The sequence below is a fragment of the Myotis nattereri genome (assembly GCF_964212035.1).
Source record: "Myotis nattereri genome assembly, chromosome: 17".
In the NCBI taxonomy this organism is placed as follows: Eukaryota; Metazoa; Chordata; class Mammalia; order Chiroptera; family Vespertilionidae; genus Myotis; species Myotis nattereri.
The window spans coordinates 36,914,723-36,931,432 of NC_138092.1; the positions used below are offsets into that span (position 1 = coordinate 36,914,723).

Consider the following 16,710-nt stretch of genomic DNA (forward strand, 5'->3'; position numbering starts at 1 on the left):
TTGGGTGACTGCCTCAGGGAAACATAAAAGACCAAATAGAATCCAGAGATTCATAATCTCCAAAATTTCCAGCAGACAATTTTTTAAAGTCACAGGAAAATCTCAATTTAAATGAGAAAAGACAATCAACAAACACTTAACATCCAGATGAATCAGATGTTGGAATTAAATGACAATAATCTTAAAGCAGTCATCATAAAAATACTTCACTAAGCAATTATACACTCTCTTAACACAATTAAAAAGTAAAGAAAATCTTAGAGAAATATAGTTACATAAAAAATGGATGACTATAGTTGATAGCACTGTATTATATAATTGAAATATTCTAAGAGAGCAGAACTTAATGTTCTCACAAAAAAATTAATAATAAGGTAAATAGTGAGGTAATAAGTGTGTTTCTTAGTTTGATAAGGGGAATCCTTTCACACTGTATATATGTTGTACACTTTAAGTATCTTACAACTTTATTTGTCAATTACACTTCAATAAAGCTGGAAAATTAAAAGAACCCAATGGACTGAAAAATATAATAACTGATAATAAAAAACTTGCTGGATGGGCTTATTTATATAATGAGATGACAAAGGATAGAATCAATGAACTTGAAGACAGATCTATAGAATTTACTCAATCTGAACAGAGAGAATATAAAAAAGAAATGAACACAGTGTCAAGAACCTATGAGTTGATAACAAAAGACCTAACATTCATGCCATCAGATTCCCAGAAGGAAAGGAAAGAATGAGATTTAAAAAGTGTCCAAGGAAATAATGACTGAAAACTCCCAAAATTTGATAGAATATGTAACTCTACAATGTTCAAGAAACTAAACAGGATAAATTCAAACAAATACATGCCCAGAAATATTGAAATTAAATTTGTGAAAACTAAAGACAAAGAAAAAATCTTCAAATCAGCCAGAGAGAAACACACATATTCTTTAGGGCAGCGGTTCTCAACCTGTGGGTCGCGACCCCTTTGGGGGTCAAACGACCCTTTCACAGGGGTCGCCTAAGACCATCGGAAAACACATATATAATTACATATTGTTTTGTGATTAATCACTATGCTTTAATTATGTTCAATTTGTAACAATGAAATTGGGGGTCACCACAACATGAGGAACTGTATTAAGGGGTTACAGCATTAGGAAGGTTGAGAACCACTGCTTTAGGGGAACAACGATTTGAATAAGGCAGATTGCTCATCTGAAACCATGAAGGCTGTAAGGAAGTGACACATTTTTCAAGTACCAAAGAAAAGCACTGTCAACTGAGAATTCTATATCAGGAGAAAATATCTTTCAGGAATAAGGAAGAAGTCAAGACATTCTCAGAAAAAGGAAAACTAAGAGAAGTAATTTCTAGCATGCCTGGCCATAAAAAATGGCTAATGGAAGGTCTTTAAACTGACAGGTAGTAATAATGACAGTTTTGGGCTGCAGATTCATTGAAGAAATGGAATGTATCCTTTTTGTATTGAGCAATGGCGTTATCTGCAAATCCTGCCAGATATCTTCATTTAGGAACAATGTTGTCTAATACAACAAGCTGGAAAGTATCAGCTTAGGTGTGATCCTAGTTTTCTACTGCTGGTTTATGACAGAAATGTGGTCCTACTGTAGACCCTCCGCACAACTGCTCGTGGAGGGAGAATCAAAGACAAATGGAAAAGCAGCTCAATATTTGAGTCTAGCCTGGAACTGATATATGGTGCCAAGGACAAAAGTCCAACTTCCCCCAACAAGAGAAAGGACAGTGCTTAGAAATATACCTGGGAGTATATAACTGTTCTAGAAAGAATGCCGGTGATCTGAGACCTTCTGAAACTAAGCCCAGGACTATTCTCCTGAGAAAAAAAATAAAATAATAAGAAGAGTTGGAGTCTTTGATTTTGTTCAAATGGTCAGGGGTGAGGGTGGAGAAATAGTAATTTGGGGTGTGGGGTGTGGAGGTGTGATTTAAGCAGGGGGGCGGGGGGATGAGGAATAACTTTTCCATTATTCCTCTGTCTGAATAGTCAAAGTCTGGAACACATCAAAAGCAGTTAAAAATAAAGAGGATTGTTTTACTTATCTGTCATCCCAAGGCAGTTTCCATATTATTTAAAACAGCAAGCTCTCTTTGGGTGACATTAGCCTTAGTGATGTGAATTGCAGTTTTCTTCATGATGTCAGAGTTTAGTTATTAGTAAGTGGGAGGAAAACTTTCTAACAGAATGTACCTTAATAGGAAGAAAATCAATTGAACTGAATAAACTAGAATTTACATTCCCTCAGTCTCTATGTTTCATCTAATATTACCCTATGCCACTGGAGCCTTGGCCAAGAATTGAATTTTATTCTTTCTGGCCTGTGATTTCCCTTCAGTAAGAAGTGTTCAGGCTAAGACATTTAATAAATGCAAATAAATTTAGCTAGTGTTTGCTTGGCCAGTTCTCAAAGAGGATCAAGAAAGGAAATGGAGAATACCAATGATAAACTATTCAAAGGAAAGTTTTGAAATTGGCAAAGTTGCAAGAATGATATTTTATGATGGTTCAGATATATAATGTTTTGAAAATGTTCAGAAAAAAAAATCAAGCCATAGCCTTTTAGACAGAGATGGCACAGCAAGGGGTTTATTTGATATATAATAGATATTTTAAATTATTTCAATTCATTTCAAGTACAGTACAGGATAAGGTTTGTTGAAGAAAAATATAATAAAGTACATGGAGGTATTTGGAGTTAGATTAGATTTCATTTGTGATGTAAAGGAAAAATACAAAATATTTCTTTAGATATTAAGGAGTCATTTATTTCCATAGACTGCGGCTCTAGTGTTTCACAATGGCTGAGCTCGTATTAAGCATGGCAATTACATGTGTCTTATTAAATAACTTGCTAATATTATTATGCCCCCTCCCCCAAAAAAGGGTTAGTAGTGAGAAATGAGTACCTCTAGACATGGATAGATGATACCAGTCCTGAAAATCTGCTGCTCACCAGTACTGTATGAAGTTGCTTTACCATAAGCACATTTAAAAAAATGAACACATTCAAATTCAATATTTATTAGTGTAGAAAAAATAAAATACAAGCCTGCATATAAAATGCATTTAGCGGAGGAAGGTTTCAGATGACCAGTGTTTTTATGTTTTTTTGTGTATTAATCTGATACAGCTTTTTCATTTTATTTTGCATTGTTTTAATTCTTTAGGCCTTTTGCCAGTCACAATACTGAAGTCCTAAAGGAACTAACTGACATGATTTCCAGGTTGCCATGATTTCCAGGTTGCTTACTGATATTCATTAGTGATGTTTATTTTCCATATCAAGTAACTTGCGTCAACTGAAGGAAATTTCACAAACAGGAACTACTAGAATTTTACAGGAAGTGGATGTAGTGAATCACCAAATCTCAGGATGTTTTTTTTGTCTTTTTAAACCTCAGAGGTAATTCTACTTATACTAGAGGTCCAATGCATGAAATTTGTGCAAGGGGCTCAGCCCTCGCAGCCATGGAGGCTTGCCTTGGCCCTCACAGCCCCAGCTTCATCCAGAAGGTCGTCGGGCTGTCTGGTTTAATTAGCATATTATGCTTTTAATATTATAGATAGTTAACCAGTAACATAGTTAGGAATTCAGGAGAAAATAGCCAATTATCCTAGGATTGTCTATAGATGTTTGAATTCAAATGAACAAGAAAAGCAAATGACACTGGTCTTCAAGAGTTTCATTGGAATTCACGAAAGCCTTTCCTTCAAGTAGTGCTATTTTGGGACTAGCTGTATCACCTTGGAATTGGAGTTAATGAGGAAGTAGTTAATCGTAAGTGTTCTCATTTAGCCCTTTGTAGTTTATGAACTAGAGGGACACCACAGGAGGTGATACTGGTGGAATTTTTCTCTTTTCTCTGATTGATGTGGCACAGCAGCTTTGCAGGGACAGTGACCTTGGATTTAGACGGCCTAACTTCAGGTCAGGTGTTCCCACCTACCTGCGTCGTAACCTCACTTATAAGATCATGAACAAAAGGAGGCCTATAACACTTTGTTTACTTCACATGATGAACTAATAGTATCAATCTGCTTTATATAAAGTAAATCATTATACAAGGAAAATATATTCTGGTGTGTTTTTTTCATAACATAAAAGTGAACTAAATTAAAACCATCCTAGTTATCCAAATTGGTTAAACATGGCCAGGCAGTGATCTCTGGTCATTTTTAACACTTGCAAATGAAAAACTCATTGTTACTATATCAATATCATGACTGAATCAATGGCTTTGAGTTCTTAGAAGAAAGTTACAGAATACAGATTGGCTTGCCCTTAAGATTTAAATAATGTGCTCTGTGGAACTAATAATTATATTAGAAATATTTGCTGAATGAAGTAATGAATAAACAAGTCGTGTCTACAGAAATAAACCCAATCCAATAGATGCCAGAGTTGCAGGAAAGCTACTCACTGAAAGGTCATTGCCTTTTTTACAAAAAATGTCATCAAAAGAAGAGCCTTGAATTTCCGTAATTAGAGAACTTTATATGAGTTAAAGTATTATCTATTTAAGATTCTATGAAAATATATATTTGAGATGGTATATTTAGGTTATTCCTGATGTATGCTTACTGTTTGTAATGTTGCAAACAGGAAAAACTAAATAAAATATTGCAAGGATCCAGTCACTTGGATGCCTGGATTTTGGTAACCGATTGCATGTCCAACTGGATTTCTGAAGATCATGCAGGAATAACTACTTTGGATACTTGTTTCTCTTAAAACAACCTCTTTATTTTCTTAGAAAAATGAGTACTTTTAATGCTTATTCATGTACCAGTAAAGACTTGTGTGTGAGGAATTAAAAATGAACGTAATTATACCCTGATCTTATCATTCTTCCAAATAGAATATTCAAGAGATCTGTTAAGTAGCAAGATTTAGTAAAAGATTTTGCCATACAATAGTTAAAGTTGGCTTTTCAAATGTGAATAAACTCTGCCAACAGATGATTAAAAATAAGCAGAAAAGTCTTAATACACTCCATTCTGCCAGCTCTGCAAAATAGCACACCATTTTGCCTTTCAGGCTTTAAAAAATTGGGTCATTTTTAAAGAATATCAACTTGGAAAGTTTCTAAAAGTAGAAATTTAGAAAAATTTAGCTCAAAATACTTAAATACATACTATAGCTGTACCTAGCCTCAACACTTAGTTTTAAAGATTATTGTCAATGTGACAGTAATATGTTTGGAAAAGTCTTGAGAACATTTTTGCTGTTGATTTGCTTTTTTCCTCTATGTATATTACAAAATAGCATTATGTCTCAAACTAGGTTAAGTTCAAAATACAAAGTGCAGAAATCATGTATTTGATGCCTTTTATCCAGCAATATTTGGGGCAGCCTATATTCCTTATAATACAGCCTCAGTATTATTGGTTATGGTAAGTAGTATCCTGGTGACCGTCTTTATTACCCATGAATAAGAACTCTTTTCTGAAAGTAACCCCTGCTTCCTATCTCTTTGTGACTCAAGTTTTTAAAAAAAATATATTTTTTTATTGATTTCAGAGGAATGAAGAGGGAGAGAGATAGAAACATCAATGATGAGAGAGAATCATTGATCAGCTGCTTCCTGCACACCCCACACTAGGGGCAGCATGACTTCCTGACTCATAGGTCAATGCTCAACCACTGAGCCATGCCAGCCGGGCAGTGACTCAAATTTTGACGTTTCTATCTCCCCTGATCTATGGGCTTTTTCTTTACTAATTCCATTTGGGATGATCTCTACCACCCAAGAAGGCCTCTAATGGTATGTTGATCTGAATAGCTAGCCATCTTTGTTAGAAATTGAACCAACTCTTCCCTGCTTGGTTGGAAGTATTGAGAAGTTCTTTACAAACAAATAAAGGAAAATGTGACACCTCTTTTTGTATTAGCCATTTTCTTTGCCCAAAATGTGCTTTTTCTTTTTCTCTTATTAGATTTTGCCCCTAATTTCAGAGATGGACATGTAACCCAGAAAGGATAAACCATCTTTGAGGCCTCAGCTACTGTTTCAGGAAGAGACACAGAATCCAAGCTACACTACTCAAATGCTTCCTGGAATTTTATATCTGGAGTTTGGGGGGAGAGGGGGACACTTTTCATCTCCAGGAATGGAAATCTTAGGGTATGAAACCACTGCTGCAGTAAGTCATGATCTACATTCAGTATGGAAAAAAAAAGAAAGGCAGGAAATCCCTCTATAGAAAGAGAATATGAATCCAAGTAGGAGATGCAGAGAGAGAGAATTCTGATTTGTTTCAGGCCCAAGGCCAGCTCTTTTGTGAGCCAATAAATTCTTCCTTTTAATTTATTTGTTTGAGATTATTTCTATCCCTTGCAACCAAGGATTCTGACAAATAAGCATGAAAACCACCAAATGGGAAAGGCTACAGAGCAGAATTTCTTTATGTGAGAATAACAAAAGTATGCCTATATATTAAATTTTTAAAATTTTTTAATTCTCACCCAAGGATATGTTTATTGACTTTAGAGAGAGAGAAAAAAAACATATATATATATATGAAACATCAATTGGTTGCCTCCCCTATGCACCACAACCAGAGATCATACCTGCAATCTAGGTCTGTGCCTTGACCAGGAATCAAACTCACAACCTTTTGGTGTACAGGATGACACTCCAACCAACAGAGCCACACGACCAGGACATCTATATATGAATTTAAAGAGTATGGTTGCTAGGTTCACAAGTTGTTGGGTTTTTTAAAATTCTCTAATCCACTTAGACCTGGAATTCAACCAGACCACTCACTATTTGGTCTAAAAGGCGGGTACTTTGCCACCTTCCATTAATTATACCAGGGGTCCTCAAACTATGGCCCATGGGCCACGTGCAAATACAAATATTGTATTTGTTCCCGTTTTGTTTTTTCACTTCAAAATAAGATATGTGCAGTGTACATAGGAATTTGTTCATAGTTTTTTTTTAAACTATAGTCCGGCCCTCCAACGGCCTGAGGGACAGTGAACTGGCCCCCTGTTTAAAAAGTTTGAGGACCCCTGAATTATACAAAGTGAATCCAACTACTTTGTAGATTTTTAATTCATCTATCATTTTACTTATTGTGTAAACATTGATAGACAGTTCCACTGCATCGAGATCAATGTTCTAGGTCAGGGTTGGGCAAACTTTTTGACTCGAGGGCCACAATGGGTTCTTAAACTGGACCGGAGGGCCGGAACAAAAGCATGGATGGAGTGTTTGTGTGAACTAATATAAATTCAAAGTAAACATCATTACATAAAAGGATACGGTCTTTTTTTTATTTTAGTTTTATTCATTTCAAACGGGCGGGCCGTAGTTTGCCCACGGCTGTTCTAGGCACTGTTGTTGCAAATAAGAAGCAGAGAGGAACAACCCACCTGTAGGAGCTCAGAGTGTAGTAGAGGAGTAACGCCATAGAGGTTTATGGGAACTCAGAGCAGAGGCAGCTGGGAAGGCGGGAAGTCCTTTACCCAGGAGATAGCATTGGAGCAATGTCACAAATGATGACTGGAAAATGTCCTGCTGTGCCTTTCCTAGTTGCCAGTTTCTCACCTGTTTCATATCTGCATTTGAAAATGGAGATACTTAGAACGTTGAAAGACGGCTTCAGTGCCAGCAATTGGACTTAAATTTTGACTTGAAACATACAGAAACAGGTGAGAAAGACTGTAGTGCTCAAAACAGATATCGTGGTGTAAAAATTGGAATCAGATGAAACAATATGAAAAGCAAGATGAGTAGAAAAAAAATCTGGTTTGTGTTTCTGTGTCGAATTTGAATTTCTTGTTCCAAGACCACTTTTTAAACATTAGTAATTCTAAAGGCCTTGCATATGGCCAGGAATGTTGCCAGCATTTCAGAGCATGAAAACTATGAATCTCCTCACTGCTGATTTTTAATCATTTTGGTTCTGAAATTAACTTTCCACAGACTGTTCATATTAGTGACTAGTAATTCATATTAATTGATCAGGAAAGGCATGCTTTCTGATGATGGTATTGTTTTCAAGTGCTAGCTCTTCCCAAGGAAATAATCATTCATATTATTCACACTAGTAATCAAAATTACTAGTTGTTGGGAGTTTCAGAACTTGTATTTTGGTTGTTTCTTTTAAACCCAGAAAACTATCTATACATTTTAAGTTGATGGCCTTGCCTTTCATTTCTTTTATTGGATTCCATTTTATCTAGAACTAAGTTTAAATAATGTCATTTGAGACCATGTACTATCTCTTAGGCCTGCATGTTTACAAAACAAAGTCTAGTGTTAAAAGTGACTTGGGTGTCTGCTAATTATTAAAATTGTCCACATACTTGAAAATGTTTCTTCATTGTCAAAGATAAGATAATTACTGTGTCTTGTTGCATGAGGTCTAGGAGAACCTCTTCACATACAAATTATTTTTATGTCACATTCATATTAAGAATGGGAAGGAAGCCAGGCCAGTGTTGCTCAGTGGCTGAGCATGGACCCATGGACCAGGGTGTCATGGTTCAATTCCCAGTCAGGGCATGGGCCAGGTTGCTGGCTCTATCGCCAGAAGGGGACGTGCAGGAGCAGGCTGATTGATGATACTCTCTCATCATTGATGTTTCTCTCTCTCCCTCTCCCTTCCTCTCACTGAGAATCAATAGAAATACACATACACACACACACACACACACACATATATGAATATATATATTCTTTCATATATATGTATATATATATGAAAGAATGGGAAGGAAGTGGTTAGAATGAAGCTGGATACTAATAAAGAAGTGGACAGAACATTGTGGAAGAGTGGCAAAAAAGAAATAGCAGAAGGCAAAACAAATAACAGAAAAATGGGAACACATTTTTATTTATATACAAAAACATGAAGAAAGCCTGAGCCCTAGGAGCCCATATGTTTTTATGGTGAAAGATAAAAGAGAAGTCCAGAGATTATAATCTGCTACTTCTAAAATAGAAACACGTTCCAATATCCAATGCTTTCCAGCACCAACACCAACTTATCAACTGATTTTGTGCAAGCCTATATTTTGGAAAAGCATTCTGACGTAGTACTGAGCTTGTCTGAACTCACAAGTCATCTTTTTATACGCACTGAATCCCATAGAGCTAACAAATGGACCTATGCTGGTGGGGTATCTTCTTTCCACAGTCATTCCCACCCAATCTCATGTTATCTCTCTTCTCTGTGCTAACCACTTATTTTCTGGAGCACCCAGTTCATTTTTAAGTGTTACATAAGGTCAACAGCTCTGCCAGTGAGTGGTGAGGACCGGAGTGACCTTGCCCTTTTCTTTAATCATAGGATTACATGGCATGTTTGGCATATTGCTAAACTAAAGAATGTCACATATGCATATTTTTCTAATCGTTGGCTGTCTGGAGTCACATTACTCAAAATGTGATTTATTGGGTAATCTTCCATCAAGATTAAGCTGAACACACTTAATCAAGTATTACAGCCAACTGTGGTTCTAGAAAATCCACCAGTGTTTGCCTCAGCTTGATGATTAGCAAAACCCTGATTTACTTTTTCTTTAAGATTAACTTTTTTTTTTTTTTTTAGCATAATAGCTTTAGGGCCTAATCTCTTTATATTTTTCAGGGTAAAGACAACTTCACATATTTCAACATAGACTATACCTAGATATCGTTTCTAATATGCATAGAAACAATGTTTTAATACATATCTGAACCCCACTTTCTACCTTTGTTTATTGTCAAGGTTTGAATATTTATGTGTAGCCACACAAAATTCAGGCTTCATTAAAACTTTTCATAGTGTTAGTAAATGAGTATTGGGTAGTTTACTATCGATTAACTTTTGCTACATTCTTGTGTGGATTTTTAAAATAAATCATTCTCCCTCAAGAAGACTCATTTTTTCCAAGAACATGAAAATACAGTTATGCAAATAGGTTAGTCAGAAGAGGAAAGAACAAAAGCAAATAAATTTTTGAAAGTTCTGTTTGCTTTGGAGATTCTGAAGATAGCTGAGAAATTTAACTTGGGAATTTTTAACTTCACAAGGATGCCTTAAATTATCACAAGATTATCACTTCCACATTTATGGCTAGTATTCCTGAAATAATATTTTAAGAGACTCATTTCAGAAAAACAATAGTGATTGTAGATTAATGAAAGGCTTCAAGGTCAGAAGTTAGGAAATTATTACTCTTCTCTCCAGCTCTATTGTTAACCTGATATGCAACCTTTCAGAAGTTATTTCAGCCTTCCCTCTCTTTATGGCTAAAAACTTTTAGTGCTTTCAATGTATTGTAAAACTAAACATCTGGTTGATATTGCTAAATAAAGCAAATTCACACTGGCAATTCAAAACATCATATTCTCATGTACAGTTCTTTATAACCTCTGTTGGTCGGTCACATAAAAAAAGTTTACATATTGTTTCTGGCAGTACTCACTGGTAGAGTCATCTTCCCACTTTTTAAAATCTTAGTTAGAGAAGTTGGAATATCAGTTCTTCAAAAAGTGGATAAATCCTGCCATCACGCCAACCAAAACTAATATTGTGTGAGATAAGCATGGCGCTTTCCATACTCCTTTCTTTAAGGGGCACTTTAGCTTATCTTGGTATCTTATATGTTCTGCACAATGAAAATGAATGTCTGATCTCTAGACTTGCACCTCTTCTCTCTCAAGAGCAGTAATGTCGTTGCTCTTGGCTGCCACAAAGTGGCAGTGTGCCCACTAACTTCTCCATTAGTAAACCCAACGTTGGCCTTCAGAATGAACTGGGGCAGGAGAACTACACCTCAAGACTAGGGTTGCAGATAAAACACACGAAGCCTGGTTCGATTTGAATTTTAGAAAAATGACAACATACTTATACTAAAATATTATTCAGTGTTTATCTTAAGTTCAAATTTAACTGAGTGTCTGTCTTGTGTTTTTATTTTGTTAATCTGGAAATTCTACTCCATAGATTTGACTCTTGTAATCATGTAATTTTTTTAGGTTGAAATATATTTATCCTTAATGTCTTACTTAGAAATCTGTATTTGTGGAATCATAGAAAATATTTAATTAAGGAATCTGTATTTCTCCATTCCACTAGACTTCCGTTTATCATAGAGTTCTAGATTCACATTTTTAGTCTCATAATAGAATGCTAACTACATCACCAATATCAATACATACTTTGTTACAATGTCTTGTATGCGAAGGAAGTTGGAAAAGGCTCTAAAGAGGGGGCAGGAATTGACCTGAATATTGGGGTATGGGTGGAATGAAGATACAAGAACATGTGGATTAATGAAAGGCTTAATCTCTGCCTGACCAACAGATATTATAAAGAATTGTACATGCGAACATGTTTTGAATTGCCAGTGTGAATTCAACCTGATGTTTAGTTTTACAATATTGGGATATGGGTGGAATGAAGATACAAGAACATTTTAGATGGGTGGGAAGGTATTTTCTATAGCAAAATAAATGTTTTATAAAAACCTGAAAGATTTAGTCCAAAGAACTAGTTAGAATATTGGAACATTAACAGGATTTATTATTTATTCTAGTGCTCAATCTTGTCATATATCATGCCCCTCAGTAATGAATTAATAGAATTATCTCAAGAAATAAAAATGGCACTGGGTTATAATAAACTTTTTTTTTCATTTTTAATTCACTTAAAATTTTCTTCCATACCTATAATCACTCCAAGCTTTATCAAATTTCAGCAAAACCCAATCTTGACTTATATTACACCAATCTTATGTAATTTTTTTCTATATAAAATTATGTGTATTAGTTGTTTACATCAATATACTAGGTTTAAAAATAGATGTCTTTCTGTGTCTAATGTATGCAAAGGCAGTTTAACTTTAAAACTTTCTAATTTAATACAAAGTGTCCCATAAAACTTCGCCTTCAAAGTTTTCTCACTCTACCAGAAATTTTTTTACCAATTTTTTGTTTGTGAGCTTTCCCTTCCATTTTTTGTGACATTAAAAATTACACCCTAGATCTGAACTCCGGGAGGGCTGCATTCATCTATGCTTCTAATTCTCATCAAGTATATTCTGTGTAGAGGGGCTCTATATTTTTATATGTCTACAGGATAAATAAATCATCTATTTCTTATTATAAGGAGGAGATGGTGAAAGACAATCTGTAACTGCTGTGTTTTACATAGTAAACCAGTAATTAAACCTCCTTTGAGCTACAGATACTTCATAGCACACCAAACTAGAAACAAATGCGTTATCCATTTATGTTGTAGCTGGGAAGTATGTATGCACTGTAGCTATTTAATGAGTTTATTATTTGGGGGGAAAGTACACTATATTTTACCATCTTAAGAATTTTTCTATATTTAGTTAACACTTTCCTACCTTGAGAAAAGTATTATAAAAATCTTATTCTTTTATCATCAGCATCTCTTTTTTTATTGTATGTGCTAGATATTCTGCTGGGGATATACCAAAAAATTTATATATTTTTTATATGCCACTTCTTTCTAAAAGATTTTAAAGTAGCTTACAATACAGAGTTAAAGGGGTTTAGGGTTATTAATAAAGTTACAGTTATATTATTAGGAGCTGAAGGGGAATTAATGAGCTCATGAGGTTCAAAGTTCTCTCATCAAGAAAGCATAAAGGAAACATGAGTGGTTACAGGAATGGCAGAGCAGTGGTTATATTCTCTAGCATGGAACGTGATTTATAAATATTCCAGTTGCTAACTGATGGAAAATTTGCATGTCTTGATAATACACAGAATAGAAAATAAGAATAACATTTTCTTATGGAAATCAAGTATCCTTACTAGTAAGCGAGTACATCTACCTTGGCATGAAGAAGGACAGGGGAGAAGACATGGGGATGAGGGCGCCTGCATCTCACTGGTGAACACTGTAACAGAAGCACAGGATATTTCAATAGTAGAGCAAATAGAGAGTGCTTGATAGGAAGCAAGGAATATTTAAATCTGCATGAGACTGGCTGAGTAATGAAAGGAAAAACTACTGTATGGTGGTAAAGAGCATGTCTGAGGAAAAAGATCTAATTCCTTAATATATAAAAGTTCTTATAAACCAATGAGAATAAAACAAAACTCTAATTTAAAAGTAGGCAAAGAATATGGAAGATCATAAAAAAAATCAACAAACAACAAGTGCTGGCGAAGATGTGGAGAAAAGGGAACAGTAGTTCACTGCTGGTGGGAATGCAGATTGGTGTAACCACTGTGGAAAATAGTATGGAGTTCCCTCAAAAAATTAAAAATAGAACTTCCATTTGACCCAGCAATTCCACTTCTGGAAATATATCCTAAAAACCACAAAACACCAATCAGAAAGAACATATGCGTCCCTGTGTTCATTGCAGCATTATTTACAATAGCTAAGATTTGGGAACAGCCCAAGAGCCCATCAGTAGATGAATGGATAAAAAAGCTGTGGGGCGTTTACACTATGGAATACTATGCAGCTGTTAAAAAAGAGGTATCTCTTACCTGTTGGGACAGCATGGATGGACCTGGAAAATATTATGCTAAGTGAAATAAGCCAAACCGAGAAAGACAAATGTCACATGATCTCACTTATTTGTGGAATCTAATGAACAAAATGAATTGACCAATAAAATAGGACTCAAAGCAGGGAGGCATGGGACAGACTGGCATACCTCGATGTGGGGTTGCGGGGACAAGAAGAGATAAACCAAAAAACTTACATACTTATATGCATAGCTCATGGACAAGGGCAATAGGTTAGTGAAGATCTGGGGAGAGGGGAGGAAAATGGGAGACATCTGTAATACTATCAACAAAAATTATATTTTAAAAAAGGATATGGAAGATAGTACATTAAACTGGAAATCTAAATAGCTCCTAAACATCTGAAAAGATGGTCAACCTCATTCATATTAAGAGAAGTGCACGTGAAAACTATAGTGAGATAGCATTTTTCCCCATCAAATTACTAGGAATAAAACAGTTTCTAAGACAATAGGCATAAGAGAGAGGGAGGAAGACAGGATAAAAACAACAGTGAGAGTGGAGCATAGAACAGCTATTATAGAAGGTGTGAACCATTTCAGTGGAGTAGTGGGGCAGGGAGGGGGAGTGCTAGGAGGAAGGGGAAAGCAAGTAAAAGACCACAGTAAGGATAGATGATCTGTTTGAGGTGTGTTACTATAAAGGAGACTAGATAATGAGAACAGTCCTGAGAGGAGAATAGGGAGTGAAAAGAGAAATGCTATTTGTGTATTTTGATTTTTACTGCATACATTTTATAGATAGACTAGAGGCCCATTACATGAAGGGATTCATGCAATAGGCCTTCCCTTCCCCTGGCTGCTGGCACCAGTTTCCCTCTGGCACCCGGGACCCAGGCCTTTGCTCCGGCCGGAGCCTTCAGTCTTCGCTGCTCCAGCCAGAGCCTTCCGCTCCACCACTTTGCGCCTCTGTATGCAAATTAACTGCCATCTTTGTTGGGTTAATTTGCATACTCTCCTGATTGGCTGGTGAGCATAGCAGAAGGATAGTCAATTTACATGTTTGTCTATTATTAGGTAAGATAGATAGATAGATAGATAGATGATAGATAGATAGATAGATAGATAGATAGATAAACAGATAGATGCTTGTATATGAAATATGCAAAGAATATTTCTAAAAGAGTTAAAAAAATACTAATTACTAATTACAGTGTTTGCTTCTTGGGAAGGAAATTAGATGGCTGGAAGTTGATTTCCTTTTTGTTTTTCAACTTTGTACCATGTACTTGAATTACCCATGAAGAAATAAATAATTCATTATTTAAATACCATATAAATTGTGCCCAAATCTGAACAGGATTTAATTATTCTCCATTTAAGTTGTCATATCCTTAAAAGTAGTTTAATTACAAAAAGAAAACTGCAATCAGAAAAAGATTGCATTAATCATAGTATTTGTGTGGAATTTATTAATCCTATATAATAAAAGGGTAATATGCAAATCAACCAAACAGGGGAACGACTGGTTGCTATGACACGCACTGACCACCAGGTGGCAGACGCTCAATGCAGGAACTGCCCCCTGGTGGTCAGTGCGCTCCTGCAAGGGGAGCACCGCTCAGCAGAAGCCAGCTCAAGGTTGGCAAGTGCAGCGGTGGTGGCGGGAGCCTCTCCCACCTCCACAGCAGCGCTAAGGATATCCGACTTATGGCTTAGGCCCACTTTCTGCGGAGAGCGGGACACCAGTTGGACATTCCCCGAGGGCTCCTGGACTGCGAGAAGGTGCAGGCCAGGCTGAGGGACTCCCCCCCCCCACCCCCCACCCCTGTAGTGCATGAATCTCATGCACCAGGCCTCTAGTTCATAAATATTTGTATCATAATCTATTAGCATGAGTCAAAATATATGTTCACAATTGTTGTGTATTGCAAGAAATGTTAAAGTGATAAACCTTGCTATGTGTGAATATGACCTTATTTGTAAGTAAGGTCTTGGCAGCTGTAATCAAGTTAAGATGAGGTCATAGTGGATTAGGGTTGACTCAGATCTAATGACTAGTGTCCTTATGGGATGAGAGAACTTTGGAAAGAGTGATACCAGTACACAGAGAGAATATCTTTTGACAAAGGAAACCAAGTTAGAGTGATGTATCTGTAAACCAAGAGATGCCAAGGCGTGCCAGCAACCACCAGAAACTAGGAGAGGCAAGGAAGCCTTCAGAAGGAGCATGGCCCAGCCAGCACCTTGATATTGAACCTCTAGCACCCAGAACTGTGAGAGAATAAATTTCTGTTGTTTTAAACCACCCAATTGTGGTATTTTGCTATAACAGCCCCCAAACTAACACAACAATAAGGCAATAGTTCATGATGATGTAGGAACTTGTTTCTTGGAAAAAGTAGTTGAGATTTCAAGAATATGAGATTCTATGCATTTGTAGAAAACCAAGATTAGAGCAGTGCATAATATCTCTTAAAGGAACAAGATAGATTAGATCAAATTTGTTTGAATAGGAAAGAGATCATTGATATAGTCAAGTCTCTACATAAAAGTAAAATAGGTATAAATGTGAATAATTCATTTCTCACATGACAAAGGTTCTAAATGGATAAAAAGAAAGAAAAGACTGCTTCATATACACATGACTGTGATTAAGACTCTATTGTGCAAGTTTATCAAACAATCCAGCCTAAAGAAAGCATCTATGGCTTTATTCATGTAGGAGAAAAAGGAGTGTATTCATGTTGGGTGTTGCAAACACAGTACTGAATACTTCACAATTTTAAAAAACTGCGCAACTGTAATTGTTCAGTGCTGTATGCAGGGCATTGAGTAATGGCTGTTCTTTGCTTACTTTTAGATAAAGGATCTGCAGCTATAGAACTCTTCTCCATGACATTGTCACAGAACACACGATTTAAAGATTTACATCATTTCATCACTCCAGGTAATTTATTTCTTAAGAATGCCATAAATTCTACTTAAGTCATTTCCTGTCTCCCAGTGAAATGAAAGGCATCGCTAAAGAGATTTCAGTGTATCTTTTTGAGTGTCTGTGTTTTATATTTTTGCATTTTCCCAGGAAGAAAGGGAGACAGTGACTCAATTAATACCTTATGCTTCTCCTCTCATTATTCCATTCTGTGTTTGAGGGATCATTTGAAATATATGGAGGGTGTTTGCTCAAACTCCTCAGGCTGGTGCTTGTTAAGTTACAG

The 16,710-nt window shown here is 36.0% G+C and overlaps 1 protein-coding gene across 1 annotated transcript in view; it reads left to right on the forward strand.

Moving 5' to 3' along the window:
* The window catches only part of LOC308533179 (uncharacterized protein C8orf34), a 466,353-nt gene extending 449,913 nt beyond the window's left edge, over positions 1–16,440 (forward strand). Inside the window, exon 14 of the mRNA XM_081111001.1 lies at positions 16,353–16,440. Within this exon, the coding sequence (XP_080967127.1) occupies positions 16,353–16,356 (4 nt within the window). The 3' untranslated portion in view covers positions 16,357–16,440. The remainder of the gene's footprint in view (positions 1–16,352) is intronic.
* Positions 16,441–16,710: the final 270 nt, after the last annotated feature.